Source organism: Palaemon carinicauda, chromosome 8 (genome assembly GCF_036898095.1).
Source record: "Palaemon carinicauda isolate YSFRI2023 chromosome 8, ASM3689809v2, whole genome shotgun sequence".
Lineage (NCBI taxonomy): Eukaryota > Metazoa > Arthropoda > Malacostraca > Decapoda > Palaemonidae > Palaemon > Palaemon carinicauda.
In genome coordinates this window covers 161,714,400-161,729,399 of record NC_090732.1, presented here as the reverse complement: position 1 = coordinate 161,729,399, position 15,000 = coordinate 161,714,400, and the positions used below count along the sequence as shown (strand labels likewise).

Here is a 15,000-nt window from a genome sequence, read left to right as displayed (position 1 = left end):
TTTCTGGTCCACAGCAGGACAAAGGCCTCAGACATGTCAATATATGTCTGGAGTTTGGCCAGTACGGATATTTTCGTCTGATCGCTTACAGCAAACCAATCTAGTATGAGTGACCTTGACCATAATCAATTTTTTTTTTATTGAGGCGCATTTGCACGGACTCGCAGCGGTGCCCTTTTAGCTCGGAAAAGTTTCCTGATCGCTGATTGGTTAGAATTATCTTGTCCAACCAATCAGCGATCAGGAAACTTTTCCGAGCTAAAAGGGCACCGTTGCGAGCCGGTGCGAATCTGCCTCATTAAAAAGAATTGACTATAGCACAGTTTTGTTGATCATGGCGATACACAAACTCTCTCACCACGTTAAAGGTATCCCTACTCAGAAAGGGTGTGTGTCTGTTTGTATGTGAGCGCGCGAGCCTTTGGTACAAAACTCAGTGATGCAAATTTCATTAAGGCATTTAATTCGTGGCTTCAATTGTTTCATGCAGGAATTCTCGTATATAGACAATTTCTTTATTTAGTTTGATTAATTATATCATTATAGCACTGTTCTGTCAATATTATATGTCCATATAATGTGATTACTGGTTTACGTTAGTTTTACAATTACTTTTATAAATAAATGTTCAACTAAACTTACGTTGAGTTAATTCATTGTTGCTCTGAACGTTAGTCATATGAAAATAAAAAAGAAAAAGAAAAAATAGGAATATTTCAAAATTTAAGATCCTTTGAAACTCATGAAGAGGTAATTGACGGCGTAGGTAAAGCAGCAGCCTTTAAAATGCCGAAAATGTTTTAATAGTCATCTGAAACTCGACAATTTAAGTGCCCCGAAGGAACAGATATCAAAATCGTGACTTCAGTTCACATCTATGAAGTATAACCATACAAAAGTAAAGGATCTTAATATGCTCTGTGCAGAAATCTTCAGACGGAAAATTGCAGGGAAGTGGCATTATGCACCGAAGTTGTGTAATCTTCCACCAACCATGGATGGCATTGAGACACTGCCAACGTGCTCCTTATCCAGTGGCACTGTGGATAGCTACAGGTTTTGCGTCCCCGCCAAATATTAGCCATATAGAATGTGGGTTGGAAGTAAAAATCGACGAAAAACACTGAAAAAACGTTAAAAACGACGAAAAACATTGTAAAACGTTAAACAACACACGAAGAAAGCAGTGAAAAAAATTCATAAAACGACGAAAACACGGAAAAAACGTTAAAACCGACGAAAATCATTGTAAAACTTAAAAAACACCGAAAAAACACTAAGAACAACGAAAAGCACTGAAAAAAACTTTTAAATCGACGAAAAACACGGAAAAAGGCTAAAAAAAAGGACAGAATACACTGAAAAATGCCTATAAACGACCCAAAACACTGAAAATATGCCTAAAACGACGGAAAACACAAACATTTAAAAACGACGAAAAACCCAGAAACAACACTGCAACCACAGTATAGCCTTCAAGGAAAGATGCCACGGGCACCAGAAGAAATAATGGACCGCATGACATATGCATGCAAAATGGGATATAGCACAGCACTATGCACCTTCACAAGGCATTTATTCGCCTGTACAATGATCCGCAAGTGTAGTAAATCCCCCTTGTGCTTAATTTGGGTATTTAAACCATGAATATTTCAAAAAAATCTATAGTTGAAGGATGTTTGAAATCATCACATTAAGAAACATATTTTTCAGTATTTGCAAGTTTTGATATCGAATTATTATCATTTGCTGTCTTTCCCTAATGAGAGAGAGAGAGAGAGAGAGAGAGAGAGAGAGAGAGAGAGAGAGAGAGAGAGAGAGAGAGAGAGAGAGAGAGAGAGAGAGAGAGACTAAAATTAATCGTAATGTTTCCAAGGATAGTAGACCCAGTACAAGGGCTGCCACTTCTAATTCCCTAAAATAAAATGAACTAGAGTAAATATATTACAGCAAAGGCTCTCTTGTTAGATCAAGATAATATATCTTAATTAAAAGATTCTTTTGTGTTTGGATTTATAATCACAATTACTATTTATATAATTATGATAACGTAAATAATCTAATGTTTATGTTGGTCAACCTGGAACCCATTTAGTATGACGTCATCCTCATCAGTAACACCAGAACTGACTTTTCATATTTCCTTTAAACTTTCAATTAAAGCTTAACATGAGTCATGATTGCGTTTTAGTATTTAAAGAGTAATATTTCATTTTTTATAATAACAAACATACATTTGTCCAGGGATTTTTTTACGGTTTTGTGAAAGCATTACAAAATAGTTTTTTTTTTTTATGAAATAAGTCCCGACTACCATCGTGTGTGTGTGTGTGTAGATTGCCTTACCTTATGTAAGACACGGGCTCTTGCCGCTGGGCAGCCCGTAAAGTCAATTCTTTCAGCTGTGATAATTTGTTCATATTTTTGGCAGGATTTTAAAGATAATTTCATAATCTTGAGGTCTATCATAAAAAATTTTAAACTAGGAGAAATCTTTCTCATCAAATATCCAAATTTAAAAGGAAAATGTTTTTTTTAGAATATTAGATGACCGTACCAGGATAGCCAACCTTAAGATATCCAAGATATATCAAGAAAGATAAAACAGTAATTGTTACAATACTTATACAAATTGAAAAAAATATAACAGAATTGTGATTTTACTTTAATCGTGTTTAGAATAATATCTGTATCCTGGATAGTATCAAGCCATGTTTATAATGTTCTTGGTTTGGGATACATTGTCGTCTGCTGATAGTTCTTTTAGATGAAAGAGTTTGTGAATAATTACATGTCCTCACCATAACATTTATTAATGAGCTCTCTTCATATATGTATATAAAATCTATTTTTAATTACACGAATTAGACATGGACCAGCTTATTTTATTGTTTGATTTTTTACCATTATAAAAAGTTAAAAGAATCTAATGTTTACATTCTTCTCCAATGGGGGATTAGGGGTGGCAAACCTTTCGGTCTTAAAAGAAGAGGAATCATACGAAATAATCTGTTCATAAGTATTTTAGCCAGATGGTGAAATGGTAATCATGATATTCATATATTTTTCTTTAATGTATTATCCAAATTACTATTTACTCTTCCATTTTAGTATATTCTTTGCATGTAAAGTATTGGCCATTCTGAATGACAATCCACTTTTGCCCGACCTATAGTCGAGAATACCCTCTAAGATTTCGTATATCTGGCTCCTGATATTTCTAATTTTGGTATTTTTATCATACATAGAATTAAATTCGTTATATTTATGCTCATATATGTGTATGGGAGATTTATGAAGTATTTTCAAAGAAAAAATACAATAGTTTCTTTGGTGATTGAGAAAAATTTACACATGTTTTTAAAGTTACCAATAGATGGCCTCAGTGAGGCTTTTTGAGAGTGAAATACTGGTCTAATCTAGTTATTAGGAACATTTTGTGGGTGTCGCATCTCGATTGACTTAACCAATAGGAATACGCCGTTCGGGTAAAGGATTGACTTAGCCAATGGGAATACGCCATTTGAGTAAACTGTTAGCAAATAGATGTTTGCTCATTCAATTATCTAAAAGGGCAAAAGCCAATTCGGATAAATGACATAGTAAAATCTTATTTCGATAGGATATTTGGCCTTACAGAGTTATAGAGTGGAAACACTTGAAATATTAAAGTTTTTTTTTATCAGTTATTGTAATTATTTAAAATGACAGTAGTTTATTTGTCTATATTAAAGAGTTTATCTTAAAGTAACTCAAAATCTATTTAATCATCTATTTTAAGAATCTTACTTAAATATTTCCGAACACCGAAAAGGAAAGTCCACCAAAATGGAAAGTTTCTTATATACTATATCGATTTATTAAGATTTTTTTAATAGTTTTCTTAGCAGAAATTAATCAACAGTCTTTTCAACTTATCATGTGGTTGATTAAAAGTTTATAATGCAAAAATTAAAATATTTTTTTTTATATATTCTGAGTTTTGGTTAGAATTATATTTCTAATCCTATTTCTATCATATAAATGTATAATGTTTATTATTGGAAATAAAAATTTTGGTATAGGACTTAAAATATGTTTAAATGATATAATCAACGTTTAATGGAATGCTTAATTGAGTTTATATATATATATATATATATATATATATATATATATATATATATATATATATATATATATATATATTACTTTATATATGTACAATGTATAATGTATATGTGCATTCACCCCACAAATACGTGTGCAATGTATATTATCATTATTATCATGATATACTTATACCTTATCGTACAAACTTTGTATTAATTAATGGTGATAATGAATGCAACATCCTCGCTCAAGTTTTTCCGGGAACAAAATTAAGTAGACTATATAAGAATTCTATTTAATTTTCTCCGTATATTAACTCGTTGGGCCAATTCATACTTGTAAAGTAATGAAGAAGAAGGGCTTTAGTAAACAAGGCCCCAGTGACTGATTGTCCTTTGTATTTTACTAGATTCGTTAATTGTGTTTATAGTGTATTTTTGGATATGAGCTAATCTCAAGTAAGTGATGTTTTGTGTGAATTGGTACGGGAATATAAGTTTAGCTTTTGTTATTTTATATCTTAAATTAAGAGATTACTTGATCCAAGAATCGAGATTGTGTATGTGGCAACATGTATGCCACGTTTCTCAAATATGATATTGATAAACTCTTTAAAATATTGATAATGAAATCCTGTATGCATAAAGCCATGTTTTTTTAAACATTTCGGAATAATTCGTTCCAGTTTTGATATATAACGACGTCATATATTCTATAAATTTTTCTTTAGAATGGAAGTTTGGCAACGCACGCAAAAGAATTTTGCCCCCACTAAAAGCCTTACTATATGCTAGTTTGAGTATAGCTCTCGGTCAGATATTTCCCTCGAATATCTTGCCTAGGCAACCCATCGGAACTTGGAGGAATACTTGAGGTTAAGATTTATTTATTCCTTTATATAATCACACCTTCAAAAATAGTAAATATATTTAAAAAACTCATGTAATTTAGGGAACATGATCATGCCTTAACAGCAGTCTGAATTATGTTTTTGAAGTTAGAAAACGTTTATCTTCCCGTCTTGTTTATGATATCGGAATAGTAAATACCCAAAAGGAAATTCAATTTGGGCCTTGTCGCTAATTGATTGAAATAATAAATTTAGATGATTTGATTGACTTAATTAAATTATGCAAAAAAACCTTTATTTGTCAGTTATAGTTTGATAGGATAACTAACTATTCTGTGTTATAACTCTATTTTTTTTTTATTAGTATATCTTTGGTTTCATTTTGAATATTTCCAAGTTTTCGTAAGGGGAAACTTTTTAATAAAGTGAGCTATGCGCTTGTTTGTTGATTGTCTCACCTTATGTGGGACACGGGCTCTTTCTATGTGCTGAAAAGTATATTGTACAATTGAGAATGTTGAATTATTTATGATATCTCCATGATAGAAGTCCATTAAAATTCAACGTTAATGAGGTAATTACTGATAAAATAGTTAATGCTGGTTGTTCAAGAGTGATTTAATAGAAACTGTTACAAATTATTATTGTCATTACTAGCTAAGCTACAACCCTAGTTGGAAAAGCAGGATGCTTTAAGCCAAAGGACTCCAACAGGGAAAAATAGCCCAGTGAGGAAAGGAAATGGACGATTAAAATAAAACACTTTAAAAACAGTAACAACATTAGAACTGATCTTTCTTATATCAACTATAAAAAGACTTATGACAGCCTGTTCGAAAAAAAGAAAAAAAAATCGTTCGCTTCAATTTGGAACTTTTGAAGTTCCACCGATTCAACTGCCTGATTAGGAAGATCATTCCACAACCTGGTCACAGCTTGAAATAAAAGTAGAATACTGTGCATTACTGAGCCTTATGAGGGAGAAGGCCTGACTATTAGAATTAACAGCAAACCTAGTATTACGAATAGGATGGTACTGAGCGGGAAGATCTGAATGCAAAGGATTGTCAATTATAAAAAAAATCTTACGCGACATGCATAACGAGCTAAAGGCAATAAGAGTAAAATAAGACAATTCCCTTATGCCAATGTGTAGTGGATGTTGCATGTTCAGTCTCCTTTAACCTTTAAGGCTATCACCCAAACGCCAAAAAGACCTATGATTTGTTAATTTTCCATTTATATAAAAAATAAAAAGATCCTATGCCATTCTTTCCAGGACCGGCGGGAGCGAGATATGGGATCCCTACAGCAAGGCGAAGTATCCCCTGACCATTCCGAACATTCCCTCAATTCCGAAAACGCCTCGTCTTTCATTGGAATCAAAACTGGATGTGGAAAGTAAGTTAAACAAGGAATTAAACATTTAATATTTGATATTTCATTTTTAAGGCAGTAGGTTGACTAGGGCACCAGCCACCCGCTGAAATACTACCGCTAGAGAGTTATTAGGTTCTTTGACTGGCCAGACGGTACAACATTGGATCCTTCTCACCGGTTACGGTTCATTTTCCCTTTGCCTACACATACATCGAATAGTCTGGCTTATTCTTTGCATATTCTACTCTGTCCTCATACACCTGACAACACTGAGATTACCAAACAATTCATCAATTAAGGGGTTAAATACTGCTTTGTAATTGTTCAGTGGCTACTTTCCTCTTGGTAAGGGTACAAGAGACTCTTTACCTATGGTAAGCGGCTCTTCTAGGGGCGAAGGACACTCCAAAATCAAACCATTGTTCTCTAGTCTTGGGTAGTACCATAGCCTCTGTACCATGGCCTTCCACTGTCTTGGGTTAGAGACTATCATTTATCTTCCTCTTATTTTGTTAAAGTTTTTACAGTTTATGTAGGAAATATTTATTTTAGTGTTGTTACTGTCCTTTAAATATTTTATTTAAATTGCTAATTACTTCTCTTATTTCCTAGTTTCCTTTCCTCACTGGGCTATTTTTCTTGTTGGAGCCTCTGGGCTTATAACATCCTGCTTTTTCAACTAGGTTTGTAGCTTAGCAAGTAATAATAATAATAATAATAATAATAATAAGAGTGCAATTAGCACTAAGGTTCCAACTTCTTTTTAGAGTTTCTGGTGACATGATTGGTAGCGACCTTGCCTTTCATTTGAAGGCGATAGGGTTCGATCCCAGTATATGATAAGAACTTTTTTTTTCTATTTGAGCACGATATTGTGTTGATTTTCATCCATATTTACTCAATAGGGGTGATGTCATATTTTCTCTTCCACGGTGCAGTAATATTTACTTTGACTTTACTTATCTTTCTTTACATTTTGCTGTTATTTAACATTTACGTCTCATAGCAACACTTTAAGAAGGTACATTTGAAGGATCGCATGGCTTAGTCCAAATTACTTTTTGAATCAAAAGTATCTTAACACTCATAAAATAAAATAAAAATTACTCCGAATTCTTCCGAGAAAGACTGTAATTCGAATTAAAAGTGGAAGTTTATTGAACAATCTAAAAGCTGCCTAATTGAAGGCACTAATCTAATCTGATAGCAGTCCATCGTAAAACGAGGACAGGCAGCCCCATTTCAGAGAGCTTCCGAAGAGTCAGGTCTCAATGGCTATCATAATTCTTGCTTCATCGTTCGTTCATTTGTTCAGATTGCTCGGCGTTTACAGCTGAGAGGGGACTCTCTTCCTTCCTCAGTGAAGCATCAGTAGCCTTCGTCTCAAGAGGCTAAACCTCTATGCAGGGAGACCATTTTTTATTTGGTTTAGTCAAGTGGTTCTATAACATTTTCAGGCGGGTGACCTTTGGCTTCCAGATGTAGTCCTTGTGTCCCCCTTGTTCCATTTTAAACTAAGTGACAGAGCCATGCATTCGTTTATAATTATAATGTCAAATTTGTTATCTATAAACTGCATATGAGTTTCTTTGTTTTAGTGTTTTTGTTATTAAGATTTTGTAAAAAATGAAAATAGTAAGCTATTTATTGCTTAAATGTCACCTTGTCCCCAACCACAACTTATGCCTCACCACCCTCCCCTAATATCAAACCACCCCCCCCCCCCCTTTGGGACCCGCTGTTAAAATATAGCTGTCAGTCGAGATGGTGTGCAAGGGTATGGGATTTTGAGCGAACAAGAGAGATTGGAGGACATTACTTGGGCAACCATTTAGGTAACAAAGGTACTGTAACCCCATACACCTACTGTCTAGGCATAACTTAGATTTAATAACTTCAGACTATCCCAACTATTCTCGTGTTGACGTGATTGCTGGCTGTATCTATAAAGAGAATTTCTGAACTACACATTTTAAACACCATTTGGCTTTGACATGCAACCAGTGCAGCTCAAAAGACAGATTTAATCCCATTCCAAGATATAACAACCCCTAACGATATAACATTTCTATTCTTCAAAAAAAGCCTTAACATCCGGACGAGAAAGGGCCGTAACCTGCACTTTCTCCAGATGGTCATCCTGCCCCTGGTTCCCATAGCAGCGCTCCTCATCCAGAATTGCATCACCATGGAGAACGTCATTCGCTACCAAGCTGAAATCACGAAAGTCAACGAAGGGGTAAGGAAATCATGGTACAGTTGGCTTCATTAATTCCGGTACACTTCACGGGAAGCTGGGAAGACGTCAGTGTACCGTAATTAGTGGAGCCAACTGTACATTTAGCTTCATTAATTCCGGTACACTTCACGGAAAGCTGGGAAGACGTCCGTGTACCGTAATTAGTGGAGCCAACTGTACATTTAGCTTCATTAATTCCGGTACACTTCACGGAAAGCTGGGAAGACGTCAGTGTACCGTAATTAGTGGAGCCAACTGTACATTTAGCTTCATTAATTCCGGTACACTTCACGGAAAGCTGGGAAGACGTCCGTGTACCGTAATTAGTGGAGCCAACTGTACATTTAGCTTCATTAATTCCGGTACACTTCACGGAAAGCTGGGAAGACGTCAGTGTACCGTAATTAGTGGAGCCAACTGTACATTTAGCTTCATTAATTCCGGTACACTGACATCTCCCTTGCTTCTTATGTAGTGTACCAGAATTAATGATGCTAACTGTATCCCTCGCTCTGAGGCAGTGCACCCAGTCACACCCTTACCGCTCTGCGATTTTCTGTGTTTAGCCCTTTCCACTATCTCTGCTATCCCTCCATATACTATCTGTTTGGTTACTTGCTGTGAAGTAAGGGCGTGACAGGGTGTACTTCTTTGGAGTGAGGTGTGCTAGGGACTCCTGTGTCCAACTGTACGGTATTTGGGTTCAAAGTCCATTAAATGAATATTTTGAATCTATAGTTTTTAATAGGAAAAGAAGATATATATGATATTTCATTAGCAAAAGAAATTAATGAACTCTTGAGGAGATAGTGTTTTATAGTTTTTTTTTATCTGATTTATCAACGCACTAGTTTATATTATAGATTTTAATATAAAAAGACAATTGGATTCTGGATTTCAAGTTTCCTACAACAAACATTCTAGCATCGGACTGCTTTATTTTTTAATATATAAACACAAATGGATTCTGGATTTCAAGTTTCCCACAACTAACATTCTAGCATTGGATTGTTTTGTTCCTTAACTAAATTTACACAATCAAGAAAGAGTTTTCCGTTGTTTTGTGAAATAATTCTATCATACATTGCAGGTCTTGCTAGCTGTAAACTTGGGACGCCTGGTGGCGGGTATCCAGAGAGAACGTCTGGCAGTGGCCTATTATTTCTTCACAAACAGATCACTTCATAGGTTAGTTCTCCATCAAAGTATTACGTTAGGCTCGTAACAGTTATTTAATAAACTGATATGGTCGTTTGAAATTATCATTATGTTATGCAAAACGCATATGACGTCACATGCCTACTCCCTCTCGTTGCTTTTCTTACTTTTTACTTACGTCCACTCCCAGGTAGGCTTTTGGCCTGTCAGTGGAATCAGTTGTCTTCTCCACTCAATTCTGTTTTCAAAAATCCCCTCTCTTCTCAGCTGTTCAATTGTTGGCATGTTGTGTTTTGTCAGAATCTCTTCAATTTCATCCCTCCAGCGTTTACGTGGTCTACCTCTTGATCCCCCTCCCACCAGGTGTATGTCTGGTTTCCTACCTAAAATCAAGTTTTCTCTCCTTCACCATATCTGATATTTGGTCTTCCTTACTACTGTACGTGCCAATATTCAGGGTACCACATTTAAAATTAAGTTTATCTTTAACATTTTTCCTAAGACGTTTCCAGTTTCGTCGCCATTTTTACATCTGACAACTGATCCTCGAGTTTCTCGAGCGGCAAAGATTCAGTTAGAGGCTTGGGAGGCCTGTCCTAACCCAAGGTATATAGAATAACCTATTGCTGAATATACCGTCAGCACCTCAGTCGTTTGGTCCACGGCTCCTTATTCAACATACTCAGAGCAGCCCCAAGAGAGTTTAATTCCTAGGGGTTCCCCCATCCGCCACCCGGGGGACGCGTCTGGTAGGAGTATCGTTAATTTAAAGCTTTTATTTCTAAATGCGACTTTTAAGCATACATTTTAGCAAGATACTAGGAGTACGTTTTAATCTAATTTTATAATTAGATAACTTTATAATATTTCATAATATATATATATATATATATATATATATATATATATATATATATATATATATATATATATATTTATATTTATATTGCGTGTATATATGCAGATATATTTATGTACACACACACACACACACACACACACACACACATATATATATATATATATATATATATATATATATATATATATATATATATATATATATCTATATATATATGTGTGTGTATATTTACTTATATGTATATATAGGCTATACTTTACCTATATAATAAGAATGACAGATAATAGATTGACGTATAGAAAGACCATAAACAGACGCGTGTGGAAGGACACGTATGAGGCCTTTGATCTGCAGTGGACTAGCAAAGGCTGACGATACTATATATCCATAAATAAATTTGATAAGGATGAATACAATGAAAATCAAGTCAGACGAATTGTTTATATATTTTTTTCCAGATCCAACCTCACCCAGTTCTACGCTGACACAAACCACTTCATCTCCAAACTCACAACTTGGCCCAGCATCAGCAAAGACGAATCTGATCTGTTCCTCTCTCCACAGCATTTTCAAATAAGATTGAATGATTTCAGGTATGGATTAAGTGAATTACTGTTTATATTATAGCAAACTGATTGGAACGTTCTTGAAGGCAATGTTCTTCAATGGTCATGCAGAAATGGGCTGTATAGTAAGTCTATATAACTGTATGTGTGTGTTCAACGCTCATGCAGAAAAGGGATGTATGGTAGCCCTATAAAGACTACATGTTTGTGCTCAACGGTCCTGCAGTATAGGCCTGTATTGTAAGCCTATACAGACTGCATATTATGTGTTCAACGGCCATGCAGAATAGGCCTGCATTGTAGGCCTATAAAGACTACACGTTTGTGTTCAACGGTCCTGCAGAATAGGCCTGTATTTTAGGCCTATACAGACTGCATATTATGTGTTCACGGGTCATGCATAACAGGCTTTCATAGACAGCATGTGTGTGTTCAACGGTTCTGTAGAATAGGCTTGTATTGTAGGCCTATACAGATCGCATATTATGTGTTCAACGGTCCTGCGAAATAGGCTTGTATTGTAGGCCTATACAGATTGCATATTATGTGTTCAACGGTCCAGCAGAATAGGTCTGTATTGTAGGCCTATACAGACTGCATATTATGTGGTCAACGGCCATGCAGAATATGCCTGTATGGTAGTCCTATAAAGACTACATGTTTGTGTTCAACGGGCCTGCAGAATAGGCCTGTATTGTAGGCCTATACAGACTGCATAATATGTGTTCAACGGTCCTGCAGAATAGGCCTGTATTTTAGGCCTATACAGACTGCATGTTTGTGTTCACCGATCCTGCAGAATAGGCTTGTATTGTAGGCCTATATAGACCGCATATTATGTGTTCACGGGTCATGCATAACAGGCTTTCATAGACTGCATGTGTGTTCAACGGCCATGTGTTATTTAATATAAAAATGCTAATAAAATCGGTTCTGTCCTTCAAGGTCCCAGATCGACTCAACTGAGATGCTTATATCAAGGAAGATGGATTTTTACGGTGACATCACAACCCCACTCATACGTCAACTCATCATCTACACAAGCACTACAAGTTCTCCCAGTTTGTGGCAGTTCGTATTCTCTTAGTATTTTGTTATTGGTAATTGCTTTGGTATAGAACGGCACATCTTTTTTATATTTGCACGTTGGTGTTGAATCACAATTGTTGGTAGAGCTTCCTATAAGTTGTTTTTAACTATTTTTTCTTCATGGTATGTACTCTGAACAGACCCCAAGACTAGGCCGTAAGTCTCAAATTAATCAATTTGGGAAAATTAAACTTTTTGAGAATGTTGGGTGACTGAGTCTATCATGACAATATAGTACAGTTTGATTGGACGTTCTCAAGAAAAGTTTTTCACCCTAATCACCAAGTAGGCCTACAGTAGGCCTAGACCTCTAACTTTATCTTGACATTAAGATATGAATTTACAGCCTATTTATGAATGAGTACTTTATTAAGGAGACGTGCACTTATTGTGTTAGGTTAGGTTAGTTTAAGAAATTGAGTAATAAAGACTGAACATTTTACAAGTAGGCCTATTCATCAATCCGTTTTACTGATGCTGTTCTGATTTCTTAACAGTACAATGATTCCAGCTTATAAGAGAAACTGAGAAGAAAACAAGAAGCCTATTCTCAGTGGCTTTCAGCCATGGCAAAATGAAATTCTGAATGTGATTTTTTTTAGCTGATAAGACCACTTCTGTATTTTTTATTTAAGACATTGATTTAATAATGATTATAACAGAACAAAAATATGGAAAGGAAATTTAGGTCTCTCTATACATAGCCTATACATTGTCATTTGCTATGTATTCAATTTGGACTTCTGAATTGAGGTGTTTTTTGTTTTTTATAAAATCAATAATTATGAACTCAAAAGTCTCAATCTTATCTCACAAAATATACGAAATGATAATGACTATGATAGAAATATTGATGATAATAGAAATTACATAAAAATCATATATATATATATATATATATATATATATATATATATATATATATATATATATATATATATATATATATATATATATGCATTTCTCGCTCCTGAAAGAAAAGTGTGATTACTGAAGGGAAAGTCTGTAATTTAAATATCTTAAAGATATAATAAAATAAGAAAGTATTCTTCTCAGGCTACTTAAATATCATCGTTATATGTATAAAGAATTAATTAGGATGAAAAAAATTCCTTAGCTAGAGCGTTTGAACAAAATGCTTCGCGTGAATTCAACTCGTTGGCTAACAGCAGCCCATAAGCCAGAGGAACCCTCTCACCTTGATGTATTTCTAGCGAGAAATATCTAGTATCTCATTGGCTGATTCTTTCTCATCTCTGATTGGTGGTTGTATGTGACGTCATCCAATCGTATCTTTATGAAAGGCTTTAACTGGGTAGTGGTGAAAAATCTATACTTATTACCAATAAATTGTGACTAAAAATTAAAATTTTCCCGTAAATAAACTGGAAATTATTATAAATTTAATTATAAATAGATAATAAATCTTGATGAAGGGTAGATGTTACGTAAATACGCTATATTCGAAGAAATACATAATTTTGTTCTGGCCACGATGTATAGATGTGCGTGTGTGCGTCTGTTACGTTGTGAGCGGTAGTAAGCGAAGGCAACTACCAATCACGGTTGAGGAAGTTGTAGCCAATCAGAAGACTGGAATATCCCGCCAAAAAAAGAGTTCTTGGGGGACTTATCACTTGCTGCTGTTCGGAATCCTGTCCATATTTTACGAAGATTACTTGCACATTTCAATATCCAAGTCTTGGTGTAGTTTCAAGTATTTTTTCGCCTTTTTTTTACGAGAATTACTCATTTTAAAGGATATCTACATAGGGGTAGTATAACTTTACCATTATTCACCTTTTACTTTATTTTCAATAACCTTTAAACTTTTAATCTATCTATTGCATTATAGCAAATGAAAAGAGAACATACATTTAGTCAGTCCTATATCTTTTCCTTTTCGGATTCCTTTATCATCGTTATATGCATAAAAATGAATTAGGATGAAAAAAAACCATTAACTAGAGCGTTTAAACTAAACCGCTGGCGTGAATTTAACTCTTTCGCTAACAGCACCCCATAAACCAGAGGAACCTTCTCACCTTATACATTTTAGCGGGAAATATCTGTTGTCCCATTGGCCGATTCTTTCTGCGCTCTGATTGGTGGTTGTATGTGACGTCACCCAATCGTATTTTTATGAATGAATTTAACTAGGTAGTGGTGAAATACCTATACTTATTGCAGATAAATTATGGCTTAGAAATTCCAAATTTTATGGAAATAAACTTACAATGGTTATTGATTTTGTAATAAACACACAACGGATATTATTGAAAAGTATAAGTTAAAAAAATACGTACTATTCGAAGGAATATTTAATTGTGTTCTGGCTACGGTGTTAGGAGTGCGTGTGTTTGTCTGTTAAGCTGAAGCAAGCGAAGGCAACTACCAATCACAGTTGAGGAAGTTATAACCAACCAGAAGACTGGAATATCCCGCCATGAGAGCTCCGGGGGACTTGTGAGTTGCTGTTCGAAATCCTATCCATATTTTATTAAAATTATATGCACATTTAAATTTGTTATCGTTATTTACGACGGTAATTATTCCTTTAAAGGATATATACATATACATAGAGTACCTTTTCCTTTATTCACCTTTTACTCAATTTTCAATAACCTTTTAGCTATTTATCAATCTACTTATTTATTAATTTACCTATATAATAGATATACGAAATAAGAAAATAGATATTCTCAGTCTACTTAAATATCATCGTTATTTATATATACATACGAGATACCATAATGCATTTCTA

General features: G+C 34.6%; 1 protein-coding gene across 2 annotated transcripts in view; it reads left to right on the top strand.

The window, feature by feature from the left end:
• LOC137645051 (uncharacterized) overlaps window positions 1–15,000 on the top strand; it is a 55,501-nt gene that overhangs the window by 579 nt on the left and 39,922 nt on the right. The window contains exons 1-6 of one of the 2 annotated variants that reach the window (XM_068377905.1): window positions 4,453–4,550; window positions 6,222–6,343; window positions 8,408–8,561; window positions 9,652–9,749; window positions 11,040–11,174; window positions 12,093–12,218. In XM_068377905.1, the coding sequence (XP_068234006.1) occupies window positions 6,240–6,343; window positions 8,408–8,561; window positions 9,652–9,749; window positions 11,040–11,174; window positions 12,093–12,218 (617 nt within the window). In that variant the 5' untranslated portion in view covers window positions 4,453–4,550; window positions 6,222–6,239. Of the gene's footprint in view, window positions 1–4,452; window positions 4,551–6,221; window positions 6,344–8,407; window positions 8,562–9,651; window positions 9,750–11,039; window positions 11,175–12,092; window positions 12,219–15,000 lie in introns of those variants that run through there. The other variant, XM_068377906.1, reaches the window with a different exon arrangement.